General features: G+C 34.5%; 5 protein-coding genes across 8 annotated transcripts; 3 read left to right on the plus strand and 2 right to left on the minus strand.

Annotated features, from left to right (window-relative positions):
* Window positions 1-115: 115 nt before the first annotated feature.
* On the plus strand, window positions 116-691 carry LOC123208751. The gene has a single exon (XM_044626263.1). It carries the CDS (start codon window positions 116-118, stop codon window positions 689-691), a length of 576 nt encoding a protein of 191 aa, XP_044482198.1.
* A 1,571-nt stretch (window positions 692-2,262) lies between these two features.
* On the minus strand, window positions 2,263-4,546 carry LOC123197736 (galactinol synthase 2-like). Its single transcript, XM_044612095.1, has 4 exons — window positions 3,380-4,546; window positions 2,977-3,297; window positions 2,765-2,899; window positions 2,263-2,677 (listed from the first exon to the last, which is right to left on the minus strand). Exons 1-4 carry the CDS (start codon window positions 3,704-3,706, stop codon window positions 2,453-2,455), a joined length of 1,008 nt encoding a protein of 335 aa, XP_044468030.1. The 5' UTR covers window positions 3,707-4,546; the 3' UTR covers window positions 2,263-2,452.
* A 143-nt stretch (window positions 4,547-4,689) lies between these two features.
* On the minus strand, window positions 4,690-7,215 carry LOC123197741 (chloroplast stem-loop binding protein of 41 kDa b, chloroplastic). The gene is made up of 8 exons (XM_044612106.1): window positions 6,996-7,215; window positions 6,488-6,876; window positions 6,277-6,351; window positions 6,115-6,169; window positions 5,523-5,583; window positions 5,184-5,405; window positions 4,848-4,964; window positions 4,690-4,770 (listed from the first exon to the last, which is right to left on the minus strand). Exons 2-8 carry the CDS (start codon window positions 6,528-6,530, stop codon window positions 4,708-4,710), a joined length of 636 nt encoding a protein of 211 aa, XP_044468041.1. The 5' UTR covers window positions 6,531-6,876; window positions 6,996-7,215; the 3' UTR covers window positions 4,690-4,707.
* A 466-nt stretch (window positions 7,216-7,681) lies between these two features.
* On the plus strand, window positions 7,682-10,349 carry LOC123201187 (Golgi apparatus membrane protein-like protein ECHIDNA). Of its 2 annotated transcripts, XM_044616656.1 has the most exons (6): window positions 7,682-7,817; window positions 8,724-8,780; window positions 8,868-9,071; window positions 9,257-9,316; window positions 9,614-9,740; window positions 10,039-10,349. In XM_044616656.1, exons 1-6 carry the CDS (start codon window positions 7,803-7,805, stop codon window positions 10,125-10,127), a joined length of 552 nt encoding a protein of 183 aa, XP_044472591.1. In that variant the 5' UTR covers window positions 7,682-7,802; the 3' UTR covers window positions 10,128-10,349. The 2 variants fall into 2 exon arrangements, with proteins under 2 accessions (XP_044472591.1, XP_044472592.1); XM_044616657.1 differs by lacking the exon at window positions 7,682-7,817 and having other exon boundaries at window positions 8,718-8,780.
* Window positions 10,350-12,695: 2,346 nt separating this feature from the next.
* On the plus strand, window positions 12,696-15,626 carry LOC123209231 (AP-3 complex subunit mu). 3 transcript variants are annotated; one of them, XM_044627107.1, is made up of 8 exons: window positions 12,698-12,882; window positions 13,011-13,110; window positions 13,222-13,332; window positions 13,417-13,506; window positions 13,636-13,964; window positions 14,267-14,476; window positions 14,676-14,883; window positions 15,181-15,626. In XM_044627107.1, the coding sequence occupies exons 1-8, from the start codon at window positions 12,848-12,850 to the stop codon at window positions 15,424-15,426; spliced, it is 1,329 nt and encodes a 442-aa protein (XP_044483042.1). In that variant the 5' UTR covers window positions 12,698-12,847; the 3' UTR covers window positions 15,427-15,626. The 3 variants fall into 3 exon arrangements, with proteins under 3 accessions (XP_044483044.1, XP_044483042.1, XP_044483043.1); XM_044627108.1 differs by having other exon boundaries at window positions 12,700-12,882; window positions 13,717-13,964; XM_044627109.1 differs by lacking the exon at window positions 14,267-14,476 and having other exon boundaries at window positions 12,696-12,882.
* Window positions 15,627-15,695: the final 69 nt, after the last annotated feature.

Raw genomic sequence — 15,695 nt, forward strand, 5'->3', positions numbered from 1 at the left:
GTAAAACTTTATAAATATAGACAATTCTTATACACAGAAGCAGAAGTGTACAGAAGCGGAAGTGTAAGAGTCATTTATATATGATGAGATGATCCCAATTCATTTTCTATCAAAAATGGGTAAATACGAAGTAGAAATTCAAGGGTTTAAACTTAAGGTTACTCATGTTGATCATGCTGCTCTGATCGATAACAACATATCCGTATTCAAGACCTTATTACAGAAGCGTCGAGTTGCAGGAATAGACGTGAAGTTCAATCACAGGTGCACCAAGAAAGCTGAAATGTTAATTCTATGTGTAGGGAATCGTTGCCTGGTCATTCAGCTATGCCATTTAGGCTCAATTCCTGAGAGCTTGAAGAAGTTTATGAGTGATGAGACGATTTGCTTTGTGGGAACAGAAATGAGCAGCAAAGTTGCGAGTATTGGGAAGCATAATTTACGTTGCAAAACTGGGGTTGAACTGGGGCATTTGGCTGCAAGGATTCTGAAGAAGCCGCATGTAAGTGAATTTGGAATAGCAAAGTTAGGTCGAGAAGCTGGTTTGAATTCGGTTTCTGCAGGATTTCGTGGGAGCCCTCCCAGCAGCTGGAGTAGTAGAGCTTTCTCAAATGAGCAAATTATGCTTGCCATTAATGAAGCTTATACATGTTATGTTGTTGGGAACAAGCTTTTGGGTATGGTTGATTGATGGATGCATAAACATAAACGTTGATTCATGTTCTCGGTTCCATGAATAAAGTAATTATCTTCGAAATAAAAACCTATCAATATATTTTACATCTGAAAACACGAAAATAATACAAAATTCAAATAATTTCCACGTGGCAGCCTCCGTCACTAACATAGATATCTCCACCACCGATGCCTGCCGGCCACTGACGTCACATTCCGACGACAAGTTCACGTAACCTTGCCTTTAATTAATTAGACAGTATAGCCACAGAAGAGGAAGAAGAAACAGAGCATGGAGACAAGAGCCACTGACTCCACCGCCGTCTCCACCATACGCACAACTTGATAGCGTTGGAGCCTTAGACAGAGAGTACTAGTCTTGGCCATTGTGGCGGAGGTGGTGATATTACAGGCCATTTTAAAATTTAAGAAAAAAATATAGAAGGTGAAAAATAAGTTGTAACCAACCCTAAACAAATTTTATCTCAACTCAACAAAACATGGCAGATGTTATTTATATAAAAGTATTTTATAGCACAACTTATTTTAAATTTCAAATATTAAAAATAAATAATATTTTAATAATAAATTAAATTGACTAAATACAATGTTATTTTAATATGGTTTTTTTAACATTAGACGTGGTCGTTTTCGCGACCTGACTTAATGGTTAGTAAGGGCGACTGATGGTAACTGCGTTGTCTCCCACTGTAGAAATCGGACTCTGCGTGTGGTGTCGCATTAAAGTTATCTAACGGTTGAGGAGATAATCGTGGATTTAGACTGTGCACGAAAGAAGAAAATACTTATTTAATATATAATAGAATAGAATATTCTGGACTGGAGGATAAATAAGCAACATCCAAAACATAGACACCGGGTCATTTTTGACTACCCAAAAAAAAAAAGGTAATCCCAAACACTTTTCACTTTTGTGACATAACTAACAACACATACTTAAAAAGGGGGACACGTGGCAGCTCTGAAGAGGTGGTAGCAGTGGGTCAATTGTGGGTGCCACGTAAGAAGAAATTTGGCAACGTGGCACGTCATACAAATTTGTAATGACAAGTTATTTAAGTTGACATAAAAATAACCAAAACATTATCTGTGGAGTAATTTATGTAATCATAAAATATTTACTTTTTTTGTTTCATTATCTAATATTCGGTATTATTATTCGATCAATCCTTTCAGATATTATCACTATGATTATGTTTCTGAGTATTTAAAAAATTACAACTATTATTTCTCACATACTATTTAATCATTCATCTCTCTCTCTCATTTAGTCTCCTTAAGATTTACATCTTGCACCACCTTCACTCAAGAAAATAAACAGAATCTTTGATCCACTATTCGATCCACTCTCAACAACAGGAGCAATTCATTCATGTACTTGATACTTTAACCAGTAATTAATTGTTAATGGTATGCTACAACTTAATCTTGATGAAGGGATCACTTCGAATACATATGCAATTCATCTACTTAGACAATTAAATTAAAACTGTCTTTAATTTCTATTAGTTTTAAAACAAATTGTAACGTCATAATTAAATTAAGGAGTTGATATACACTAAAATATTTGCTGAAACTGAAGAGGAAGATTAATTAAAAAATATCTTCGTCCTCCTCATGGAGCACGGCCTACCGCAACTTTCAAAAAAATTAAAATTAAAAATTACACAGACGGCACCCTTTACTCCTTCCTATACACGGCTTAATTAATTATTATAGGCAACACGTATTCCTTTTTTTGAAAACTTTACATCTTCTATGCAGCTGATGGGGCGGTAATATAGTGAACAACTCCAGCTTCCGATAACGCTGCCATTAACTGCTCCAACTTCACTGCCTCTGCTTCACCCACACTTGCTGCACTGTTCTTGTAGTCAAGTGATTCATCGTCGAATATTTCCCACCATTTCTTCACCAGCATCTTTATATCTTTCCTGTCCATGTTCTCTTCTTTCCCAGTGTACCTCCACGGCTTAGACCCCTGATAATTTTTAATGACGTCGGTTAGAATTTAGATTCTTAATTACCTTTTCATATTAAATTAAAAGCGCATTTGTTTAATACTCACAGCCGCACAGTAGTGAACAACTTTGACTTGATCAAGTTGAATCTTCTCTGGGTGACGCCATAACATGGCCAGCACAAGGTTGTAAATTGAAGGAATGGGCTTGTAAATATCCTTGAAGTACATGTTCAAGAAATCCTACAAAATTACAACCATAAACATTAATTAATTCAAACTTAATCAAGCAGTATAAATACTGATTTATTTGTTATTACCTGCTCTGCGAAAGGGGTGGGAGGTGTAATTTCAAGGGTTTTCAAGAGATGGTCATAAGTTAACAGGCTTGGCTCGTAAACAAACATGCCAGCGTTGAAGTAAAATGGAGGCCTAGGACCCAACTCAGCCGGCCACTGAACCCTGTTAGGACACTGTTGGCAATAGCGAATATTGTACTGAGGGGTGTGACTCCATGTCTTCTCACAGAAACAGTCCATCACGGCGTAGAAGTAACCATCAGCCATGTCGAAGAGATGATCTATGTTTTCAAACACTTGGATGTCACCATCCAAATATATCATCTTACTGTACTCAACAAACTGCAAAATTACCAACCAGTTACTACAAACAATAGTTTTGAGAGTAAGAATGGTAATGAGATTAGAATATCTATGTATGTACCTCCCAAATACGAAGCTTGGAGTAGTTGATGACATAATAAGCCATGGCGAACTCAGTCTTATTCTGAGGAGGATACACGGGTTCGATCTCCCTCACAATACATCCTTGATCCACCAGTATCCTCCTGTGCTCTTCAGGGACGTCAGGCAAAATCGCAACAACAAGAGGATAACTGCTTTTCACCTTCCTCAACCCTTTGGCCAACCCCACCACTCCCTTCCAATAATCCCCGTTACCTGCCAAGAACGTCACAAATGCACGGCTAGAGAGGCTTGGAGCCTTGGAGAGAGGGGCGGTCTTAGTGAGAGCGGTGACGTTAGGAGCCATATTGAAAAGTTTGAAGATTTTAAAGATTGAAAAGAGTGTTTTTAAGGTTTGAAGATTGGAGTGATTTGAGTTGATGAAAGAAAGTGTGGTGGTGGGGTGTTTATATAGGGTTTTTGGGTGGGTCCGATTATGTTAAATAATTGTAATTAGATGGTAATCAACAAAATGATTTTTCTAGGAGACAAGATTTTGGTAAACGTCGTCGTTTTTAGGACTTGACTTAGCTTCCTTTTATTTATTAAAAAGGTAAAAAGAAATGAAAAAGGGTAAAGTGTGATTAAACGAAAAAATCACTATTTGTGTTTAAATAACACCCACCGCCACCAAGTGGAGTGGCCCTACAGCCGTGTCCACAAGGTCTATCAACACGTAATAAAAAGCTGCACGTGGGAGGGTCATATAGGTTAACTCCAGGGCTTGCCACGTAATCGAAAAGTTGGCGACTTGGCATATTCATACACGTCGGTTGTCAATTTGAAGTACGTGAAGATGCCACGTTCCAGCATGAAGGTCAATGTTGGTGTTAGTTACGTTAGTTGGTCCAAGTTTAACGACTAAGATAATAATATTATTTATTTTAGGATAATTTTTCAAACCGACCAAATCTATTAATCGATAATGTTTGGATTTTTTTACAATTCAACTTGGGAGAATATTCTCTGTTTATTTGCCGAAAAAAGGGAAAAACTTCGTCCAGTCAAATCATATGTGCATCAATAACGTTGTTAGAGCCGTGCCACTAACTGTTTGATTTAGTATTTGGTTTGAATGACCTTGAATTATAAACAGAATAATTTTAATATAAGTTTGAATCTAATTAATTTAAATAAATTAAATCATCAAAAAGTAGTCAATAAATTTATTTTCTTTCACAATTTTTTAAGCTTTTTTTTAATAATTTTATCTCTAATAATATTTAAATCTTGTTATATATACGATAAACAAATTGGTTGAAAACATAAAAAATTTACCTGGTCACGGAATGGAATAATGCCTTGTTTTTACCAAAAGTCAAATTCCTTGGGACTGAACCGGACAAGTTCAGGCTCCGGAAACCCACCAGCCTGGATAAAATATAATTTTACAGTCATTTAACCTCAATCAAAGGGCGTTTCATGCGCTATACTTTTAGTCAAATTACCTTTGCACATGCCCTTGCTAAGCCATCAAAAGTCACATACTTTTCTCCTGAGATGTTGAATACCTGCTTGCTTGCTTTTTCATTACCAAGAACCACAAGAAACGCCTTTGCCAAGTCCTGACATTGCACAACCATATCTAATCATCTACTCAAAAATCTAGAGGTGCCTTCTTCTGTAAACTTCAAAATGGTGTTTGTAAGCTGCCTAGGAAAAGAAAAACTGTTTTGTGGCTGCTATTTGCTATCACTTGACAACTGAAATAAATTACATTTGATATAGAAACTTGACTCCAGTGGCATGCATGCTAATGAATAATGTGTTTGTAAATTTCAAACCTTCACATGACCAAGTTGGGTTATTTGCATTCTTGAATTGGGTATGGGAATAGGGCGGCCTGCTTTCAAGCGGTGGAAAAACCACTTTTCAACAGGGTTGTAGTTCAAGGGCCCGTAGATGTACACTGGCCTTAAAGTAGTCCAATTCACACCTCTTGATTCCAGTAAGGACTCTGTATTAGGCTTTCCCTTGTGCCTGCTCTTTGGATCAACTGCATCACTCTTATCACAAGGACCTCACCAATTAGGAACTACTTACTCATCAACTAAATTATATGCTGTTGTACTAACATCTTTACTCTAAACCAATCTAAAACAATTGTTTAATCAACAACACACCTCATTGTGTGGTAGAAAATCTGATTTGAGATACACACCAGCTGAGGGGCAGTCTATGTACCTGAGATTGAGAATTAGCACAACTTCAGATAACTTCTACGGAAAGGAAAAAAATGGTCTTAAATTTACTCATGAGTTTGTGCAAAAACATGGCACATTGGATCACACCATTCCTGCAACCTGTCACCAACATTACTGTTGCTGTGACATTGCTGCATTTAAGTCTCCAAGCTTTCTTTAGTTAAGGCAGGGATTGCCCCTCTGATATGCAAACTATTTATGTCCTTGTATTCATTCACTTCACAGCAGAGCAAACTATATCATTTTATGCACCAACATCAATTTTTTGGCGCACACACAAACTGAGTGGGATTCATCCTTCAGTATCATTGTAATTCGAGCACATCTCAGTCAGATTATATTTGTATTCATTTGAAGTATTCAATGAACTTCATGTCAATTGTGGCTTTGATAAAACATTTTGTAAATCTTCAACTGTAACCATATCAAGATCTGATGAATTTAAATTGAAGGACAAGCAGAATTTTGATGTGCAATAGAGAATATCCTCTACAGATTTTTGAGAACATACTGCCCTAGATTTGGCAGTGCATCCAATATGGGTTCAATTTCATCAGCCTCTTGTCCTGAAGATACGCAAAAAAGAAAATGATATCATGTGCTAGCTTTGACATGTTGCATTCAAGTGGGAGAGATAATAGAGAATAGACTGCAAACATAAGTCTGTACATACCATTTATATCATAAACAACATCAAAGCCTTCGGTTGAGAGACTGGATTTCAAAAAATCGAAGTCCTTTCTGTCTCCTTTGAAATGCAAGATGTAGCCCATTATAAGTAGCATTAAAATTTTTAATTACTTAGGCACACTGGTTTATTTCTTCAAAAAATGAAAAGCTGCAGCCTGCAACGAAGCAGCTAAGTTCAAGATTGTAGAACAGACCTTTGAAGACAATTTTAAGATACCTTGGAAGAAAACTCAGCATAATCCTGGTCTGATTCACCTGGCAATTGTTCAGTAATGGGTGCTTTTCCTCTAGTGAACAAAGTCACCTGCCATGGGAATGACGTGTGGTAGATTATTAACAGCCTTTAAATGACAATGTCGCATGAAAAGAAAAGCTACTTGAAACAATAATGATGAAAGAGATGGGAATGCAATATCTGATGGCCCTCTTTGACCAGTAGTCTAGACAGAAATACAACAACGAATCTTGTTCCTCCCATTATAAGAATTTTCTTTTGACTTGTTGCTGTTACATGAAGTGTTCCTTTTGGCTGCAATGCCTTTCTTTTAAACTGTTCAATGTAGATGTTAACAAAGAGTGCCTGCTAGATAATCAAAGCAAAAACAAAATTTGAGCCTCTCTGATCACAAAGTTGTGCTATTTTATACATGAAACAAGGCATAATAATATTGGCAGTTAAACAAAGTTAGAAAGGAGGGGAACCTGAAGACGGGATTGGATGAGTCTGGTGCCATTGAAGTCAGATAGAGAAGAAGTGAGAACAGAGAAAGAAGGCTGAGTTTGGTGATGCAACACAGCCAAGTTTGCCATGTTAGTTCTTCTCTACTTGAGAATTGGATTGGAGTTGAAAATGGCAATCTGTTAGTTTGGGCGGGTCTCTTATTTCATACATAACAAAATGAACGAGTTAGGATAAGACAATGACCACTACACAACACTCACTTCGGTTACATCCACAGCCTCTCATTCAAGATGGCATAACCTCCTCTATTTTCTCTTCACCGTTCCTACCAATCAATTCATGCTTGTATAGTCGACCCTTTTGGCTCGAATCCAAAATGAATCTAAAATATTTAATTCAAATTTATTTGTATATAGTATCACATGAGAGTCGTTGGTGGATAAACACTATTATCGAAGAATAAATAATAATAATAGTGAAACAAACAATGTTATCGAATAGAAATTTGGGTTGATGTTAAACTAAATTGAAGTTACAATTCAAAATCAGTTCTATTGTATCAAACTACGAATTCGATCGGATTTAACCCCTATTAACCAGCCCACAAGGAAGTTGGGCCAACAACCGTTTAGGCTTCAGCCCACATCCAAAGTTTGTGGGAATTTGTATAATAAACAAGAGTTTTGGGTTAATAAAGTAATATTTATGAATATGAGCAGAAGTTCTTTCATAACGCTGACAAGTTTTTTCGGAGCAACCACGACGCATACACACACAGGCTCTTGATTTAGGGAAGGAACAACTGAATTCGTATCGGGATTCTTATAATGGATCTCAACCAGGTCAGTTGTTATACATGCCATGCCATCATCTCTGCAATTTTAAGTATTAATTTAGATCTGTGGTTTTTGGAAGATTTAAGGCTCACCATTTGTTTCAGATGAGAGAATTTTTGAAGAAATCTGAAAAAATTACGATCTTTTGTTTGGTTAATGAGAAAATGTTATAGTATTATGCTTTTTTTAGATCCAATAATTTTGATTCTTTTGTTGTTTTAATCTCTTTAAATAGTCATTATTTTTTTTTTTAATATCCAATCGGATTTTATTGGTTGCTGGCAAAATGTTCGAATATGTTGCTGTTCAAGCAAGAATTATTTCACGACGGTTTTTTTTTCTGTTCTTTGTATATTTAACTATTTATTTTGAGATCCAATATTCAATTGGGTTATGGCATGTTATCTTTGACCATTTGTTTGTTGTCCTTGCAAATTTCTAAGCTATTAGAAAATCAATACATTGTGAATGTCTTACGTTTGTTATTGATTACAAGATATGGAATGGTAGAGCATGAATCTATCTTCTTCTTTGCTTTATTAAGAGTTTGCGTTTAGTCTTGTGGAGGTATGCCAATGAAGGGGAAGAACTTTCGCTCTATTTTTCCAATTTGGGTGTAAAAGTTTTAAATGTTGCAGCTGCATAGAGTTGGCTTGATGCTTTCAGTTGTGGTGAAGTTTACGTTTGTTATCTCTTTCTAAATTTTATGTAAAGTAGATATACCTGTGCAATTTCAAATTTCCTTTTTGTCTCTTGAAATGAAACTAGAACCTTGTATATCACATATTGGCTTATGATTGCTGGTATTTATTGATAATATTTTTATTAAAATGAAATCAGATTGTTTAATTGAACCTTATCATCCATTTTTACTCATCTTTTGAATGATATGATTTTTCAATTGCCATGCAGTCTCCTGGTCAAAATTATGCCAACCCAAAAACATGTTTCTTTCATGTTTTCTTCAAGGTTAGTGCTCATATCTAATCCACATTGTGTATGTTCTCTGTATAATCTTATCCCTAACTAAATAATTCTGTTTTTTGATTCTTGCAGGCAGCAGCTTTGGCATTTTATGTACTTTCTGCCCTTTTTTTTGACAGCTTTGTCATCATTTTTGTGGTGACTGTTCTTCTTGCTGCCCTTGATTTTTGGGTTGTCAAAAATGTAAGTGGGCGTATTTTAGTTGGTTTGAGGTGGTGGAACGAAATAAATGATGTTGGTGAGAGTGTATGGAAATTTGAATGTCTTGACCATGAGGTTAGCATTATATATTTTTTTCATTTATTCTGTAGATCAGATGTATTAGTTATTTTTTATTTTATTAGATTTTATCTTCTTTTACTATCACCCTGTTCAGAAATGTCACTTTATTTCTTGAAAATTTTTCTTCCTGCAATATTGGTACGTTATACTTATGTGTAGTTATGTTTTTTTTCTTGTAGTCAATGGCTCGAATGAACAAGAAAGATTCCTGGCTATTCTGGTGGACTCTTTACCTTACAGTGAGTTTGTTTTACTTTAGCTGGTCATCACCATCTAAGAGGATATTAGATATAAATTGTAGCACAGCTGTACGATAATCTGTTTAGAAAAATTTGAGAGTGAAGATACGTAAATTTTTAAGTATCACATAAAATTTTTATACAGAATTTTTGTCTGTAGAATAGGGAAACACTTAAGAAATTTTAAGTGAATCTGTATTGATGGACTTAAAAGTGCTGCTGGGATGTCTCCTTTCATTTGCTGTACTTCATACTTGTAAAGTAATAAGTTGAGATTCTTGATTTTGTACCATGTAGGCGGTTGCGTGGATTGTGCTTGGAATATTCTCCCTTATTAGGTTCGAAGCTGATTATCTCCTTGTTGTTGGAGTCTGTTTAACGCTCAGCATTGCAAATATTGTTGGCTTTACCAAATGCAGAAAGGGTGAGCAATTTTGTTGTTTGTTTAGTTCTTTTGGCACAAAATTTTGTTTGCTTGAGTATGATCTTTGTTATTATCATCAGTTGTGTTAAAACAAGGCCTTAAAATAATTCAGCAAGTCATCAGATATCCATCTGTTGGGTCTTTGAAAATTGGAAACTTAAATCTGACCTTCTATTATGTGAACTGTGGCCGAGAAAATAATGTTGAGGCTCTGAAGCAGATTCCTCTGCCTTATTTTTTATGGTGATTACTTGTTAAAAATCAGTAGTAAAAAGAAAATACTTGATGTTATTTTCAGATGCAAAGAAGCAGATTCAGCAATTTGCCACCCAGACCATTGCCTCCCGATTCACATCCACCATACAGTCAGCATTCAGTGTTGTCTAAGCCTTTCATTATGGAAGATGGGAGTGAGATGAAGTGTGGTTGTGGAAGAGATGCGGCATGTACAAATTTGGCTAGCAGTGGATTGGCATATCATTGAATTTATATTGAAAACAAATTAGTAGATGTTTTGTATTGACCTTATGGACTTATAATATTTGTATAATGGGATTACTGGGAAATTCGTTATAGAATAAGAACATTTTTTTGGTGACTTGAAAGCAATTCCTTTTGTCTCAACCTTAATAATTGTTAACAGAGGAAACGTGAATTTGATGTATTGAATGGTTTGGATTGAATTTACAGTTTGGCACAAATGAGTCGATCTTGAGTTAGAGTTTCATCTTAGTTTAAAACCAGTTTGTTTATCCATTCAATAATATTTTTTATCCTATTGTCATATTGTTTATTCTTTCAACAGTATTGTTCATTTTGTCAATGGTCTTATGAAGATATTATGCACTTCAAAAGAATTCAAGTTCAACTTACGTATTATTGTTTTGATTTGAACCCGAACTAGTGTTAAATTCAGCTGGTTCAAATTAAATTTATCCCTAATCAAAGTTTCTGGAAAAGAAAATGTTCTCTTCACATTCATTTTGGAATATGAAGAGGAATGATACAATTTTGATACACTAGATCCATTGGGAATTTGAATTTGAATCAATTTATCAAAATAGGCTTTGAATTTGTACTAACTATGGTGTAATTGTTTTAATTATTCCTCTCGATCTAATATTTTTAAAGGGTAAATTCAAAAGATAATATCCCATTGAAATATTAAAACAATATGAATGATCTTGTTTTAAAATTCTTGTTAATAATTGTAAAAAACAGAACAAATAAAATAAAATCATAACTTACAACCGAACTAGGGCAACTTGATCTCGAAAGTCAGTTTTATTTGATTTAATTTAATTTGAATTCGAATTGAAAGACTGTTTATTTTTTTAACTAAGCTAACTCTAGTTAGAGGGTGTTTAGTTTGATTTGGTTCAAATTTAGTTTAAATTGATGATTTTACCTATTATTTGGTAAAATAATCATTTTTTCATTAAACCATAAAGTCAAACCATCGATTCAACCCATAAATCTGAACTGACCCACAAATTTGAATCATTGATTCTATTCAAATCAAATCTTGTTATATTTGAGTTAAACTCGAGTAAAAAGACATTCAAGTTTAGTCTGATTTGTATTCACCTCTAATTGTACGCTCAATTTAGTTCAAAAAAATGTATCAATTCATATAATTAATTTTATTGATACGTAACATATCGTATGATATGCATATTATATTGTATCAATTTTGTACACACCTTAAGATATGTATATTTTTTATCTGGATCGTATTATATCATAGATATAGTATATCATGCGAAATATTATGATTTGTAAAGCAAAAATCATACAATTATTGGGTTAAATAGTCATAATATCTTATGATATCATATCGTACGATACATATCATATCATACGATATACATATTATATCATATATTTTTTATATACTTTAAATATGTATATTTTTTATCTAGATAGTGTTATATTCCACGAAATTGTATATCTTATGAGATATTAAAGAAAATGAGTATTTTTCATCCAAGTTTTAGCTCAATCTCAAAAGTATATCTACAGTAATTAAAAAACTCAAACACTAATCCATTGACTAACTTTTGTTAAAATTTTCAATTATAAGTAAGAATAAAACTGTCATTTTACTTTTTATATTAAAAATATATATAATTTATATCATTTTACCCCCAAGATTTTGAAAAGTGACATTTTCACCCAACCTCTCAACTTTGAAAAAATGCATTTCACCCCTACAAACCCTCAGGTTTTTTTCTCTCTGGTGACAATGACGACGACCACCACCACTATTCTCCTCCCTTCTCGCTTTGTTATTGCTGATGACATCCATGATTGACAAAGAAACATCGTCTTGACGAATCAAAGACGAACGTATTTGACTTCTCTAGCACCGATGTGACAAAGTAGTATCAACTTTGCTTTCAGTCAATTCAGCTTCAAACGAAGACAAATAACACAACAGAAGCTTCCTTTAAAGTTGATTTGGTGAAAAACGCAATGGGTCTAAGGGAGAAGAGAGGAAAACGATGACAACTTCTTTGTCTTCAATTTGTCGCGCTTGTGTTTTTTCTTTTGTTATAGAAAGTTGTCGATGGTAGTAGAGAGAGAAGGGAGGAGAATGGTGGCTGTTGTTGTTGCCATTGTTGTAGCTATCACCAGAGAGAAGAAAACCTAAGGGCCTATGGGGGTGAAATATTACTTTTTCAAAATTAAAAAGACAGGTTAAAATATCACTTTTCAAAATTTTGGAGAGAAAATGATATAAATTATATATTTTTTAATATAAATAGTAAAATAATATTTTTACCATTATTTATAATTAAAAATTTTGATAAAAATTAATTTATAAATAAATATTTAAGTTTTTAAACTATAATAAATATGTTTTTGAAATTGGGTTAAACCTTTTTTTTCCTGAGAATTATGATTTGTAAAGCGAGAGCCATGTTATTACTGGGTTAAATAGTCGTAATAGCTTATGATATCCCAATTGTGAAAAATACAACACGGTTTGAAGATTGTGTTGGCATCTTCCTCCAAAATCCAGTCAGTCCTTTCACTCTCTCTTTGCAAATATAAAGGCTCTACATCAAGTTTGGATCCGAAATTCTTAAATTGTGGGGAAAAAGATGTTACAGTGCATATTTCTACTTTCAGATTCTGGGTATGATTCATCACCGATTCTCTTCCTTCCCTTCGCTTTTAATTTTTGACTTCTCATAAAAAAAATTTCATATTTGCTATGAAGCCAAATCATTGAGTCTGAATTTATTTACCTTCGTTTTGTAACAGAGAGGTGATGCTAGAGAAACAGTTAACTGGGCATCGTGTAGACCGATCCATATGTGCTTGGTTTTGGGATCACGTTATTTCTCAAGGTGAATCCTTCAAGGTACTCATTCAAAAACGCTACTTTTCTTTATGACAGTCAAGTTCCATTTCTAGGTTCATTTTTTTTTTTTTTTTGGTGTTTATGATAATGTTTTCTCTTCTTGATTTATAGTCAATGCCTGTAATTGCTTCTCCAACTCATTATTTGTTCCAAATTGTTCGTGAGGGGATCACCTTTTTAGCTTGCACTCAACTTGAAATGCCGCCTTTGATGGGTATTGAGGTGAATTATACATTACAATTCTATTTTATGATTCTGAATGTGATTCTTCATGTATGTTAAAGCGTTGACCTTTATGTGTTTTAGTTTCTTTGTAGAGTAGCTGATGTGCTCTCCGATTATCTTGGTGGGTTGAATGAAGATTTGGTCAAGGATAACTTTGTCATCGTCTATGAGGTATCTTGTATTTTTGCTAAATGTTCTTTCGGGAAGATGGTAAATGAGAAATCTGTTTGAAATGGTTTAGATTAGTCTGATTGTAAGTGTATATGTCTTTTGATTTTAGTATTTCTTGCCATCATGTAGGCTCTTTTGGCGATGCTTGATGGTTGGTTGTGTTGGAATCTGATCAGTATTGTTATTTTTATTTCTTCATGTCACTGGCAGCTTTTGGATGAGATGATAGACAATGGCTTCCCTCTTACTACAGAACCTAATATCCTTAGAGAAATGATAGCTCCACCAAATATTGTTAGCAAAATGTTGAGTGTTGTGACAGGCAACAGCTCCAATGTGAGTGAAACCCTTCCAGGTGCAACGGCATCTTGTGTCCCATGGAGAACAACAGATGTGAAATATGCTAATAATGAAGTTTATGTTGATCTTGTTGAAGAAATGGATGCAATCATAAACAGGTTTATAAATGTCCTCATATTTACCACTTATTTCGCTTGTAGTGTAGATACTCTAAAGAGAGACAGGGATTCACCATTTTGGTCTTTAGAATTCAGCCTTTGGCTATTCTGAATATATGGCAACCCTGTTGGTTGTAATCTAACACAGGGTACACATGCAACAAATAGCTAGTTTAACTGCATTTGCCACAAATCAGTTACAGTTGGTAATAGGATCATGGATGAAAGTTAATTAAGTTTCTCACATGCCTGTATTGTAGAATTCATACTAAGTGGTTCTCTCTTTTTCATGCACTGGTCAGGGATGGTGTCTTGGTGAAATGCGAAATTTATGGTGAAGTTCAAGTAAACTCCCTTCTTTCAGGTCTTCCTGATTTGACTCTTTCTTTTGTGAACCCATCTATCTTAGATGATGTGAGATTTCATCCCTGTGTTCGGTTTCGACCGTGGGAATCCCATCAAATTCTGTCATTTGTGCCTCCTGATGGGCAGTTTAAGCTCATGAGTTACAGGTGGGTGGTATAGTGGAGAAATTTATTCTTACATTTCTTTTCTTTGAGTGGATTTGGAGGGGCATTGAAACTAAAATAATTATCTAAAATAAAAGAGTAGAAGTGTTTGATAAATGGGTTTGGGTCAAGATGTGAGAATAAACTAATGTGATGTTTCCTGCCACCTTTTTCCATGGTGGATATGTTGGTTTCTGTGCAGGGTTAAAAAGTTGAAAAGCACCCCAATATATGTAAAGCCACAGCTTACCTCTAATGATGGAACTTGCCGTATCAGTGTGATGATTGGAATAAGAAATGATCCTGGAAAGACAATAGACTCTATAACTCTGCAATTTCAATTGCCTCCTTGCGTTCTGTCAGCTGATCTGACTGCAAATCATGGAGAAGTGGATATTCTTAGTAATAAGGTATTTTAATGGAGTTACTGTGATACATCTGTTGTTTGTTATAAAAGTTATCCTTTTGATTAGATCTATAAATAAATATATAGAGATAGAGGTAGCTGTTGGTTTGGAAGAATGTTAAAATATATATGTTTTGCCTCTCAAATAAATACTCTATATTATCTCTGATAAATTTCTGTATGGAATACCGATAGTGAGACCAAAAGGATCAATTAGAAATTTTGAAGTTGAGGATGAGAATGCATGTAATAGAAATCCATGATTGGAATTTGATTTTTCTTGGTGAACATTCATCTACAGATGTGCTCTTGGTCAATTGGACGGATTCCGAAAGATAAAGCCCCTTCATTGACTGGTACAATGGTGCTTGAGACAGGATTGGAGCGTCTTCATGTATTTCCCACATTTCTAGTAGGTTTTAGGATTATGGGCATTGCCCTTTCTGGCCTGCAAATCGATAAATTGGATCTCAAAAATGTACCTAATCGGCTTTACAAAGGTTTTCGAGCTCTTACACGAGCAGGGGAATATGGAGTGAGGTCATGATATCATTTGTATCAAAATAATTTTTCTGTCAAGTTGTGCTACTGACAAATATTATTGTATTAATTTTATGGTGATGTATCATATGTTGGGTGCAGGAATTATTTCATCCATGAAGTTGTTGGTGATTTAGAGCAAAACATTTTTACCATCACAAACTAATTGTACTATTTTCTTGAAAAAGCATTATAATTGATGAATTATTTCCCCTTTTTTCTTTTTGGAAGTTTAAGCTTAATACGGCACTCTTTTGACAAAGCGCAAGTTCAGCT

The sequence above is a fragment of the Mangifera indica genome, chromosome 2 (genome assembly GCF_011075055.1).
Source record: "Mangifera indica cultivar Alphonso chromosome 2, CATAS_Mindica_2.1, whole genome shotgun sequence".
NCBI lineage: Eukaryota > Viridiplantae > Streptophyta > Magnoliopsida > Sapindales > Anacardiaceae > Mangifera > Mangifera indica.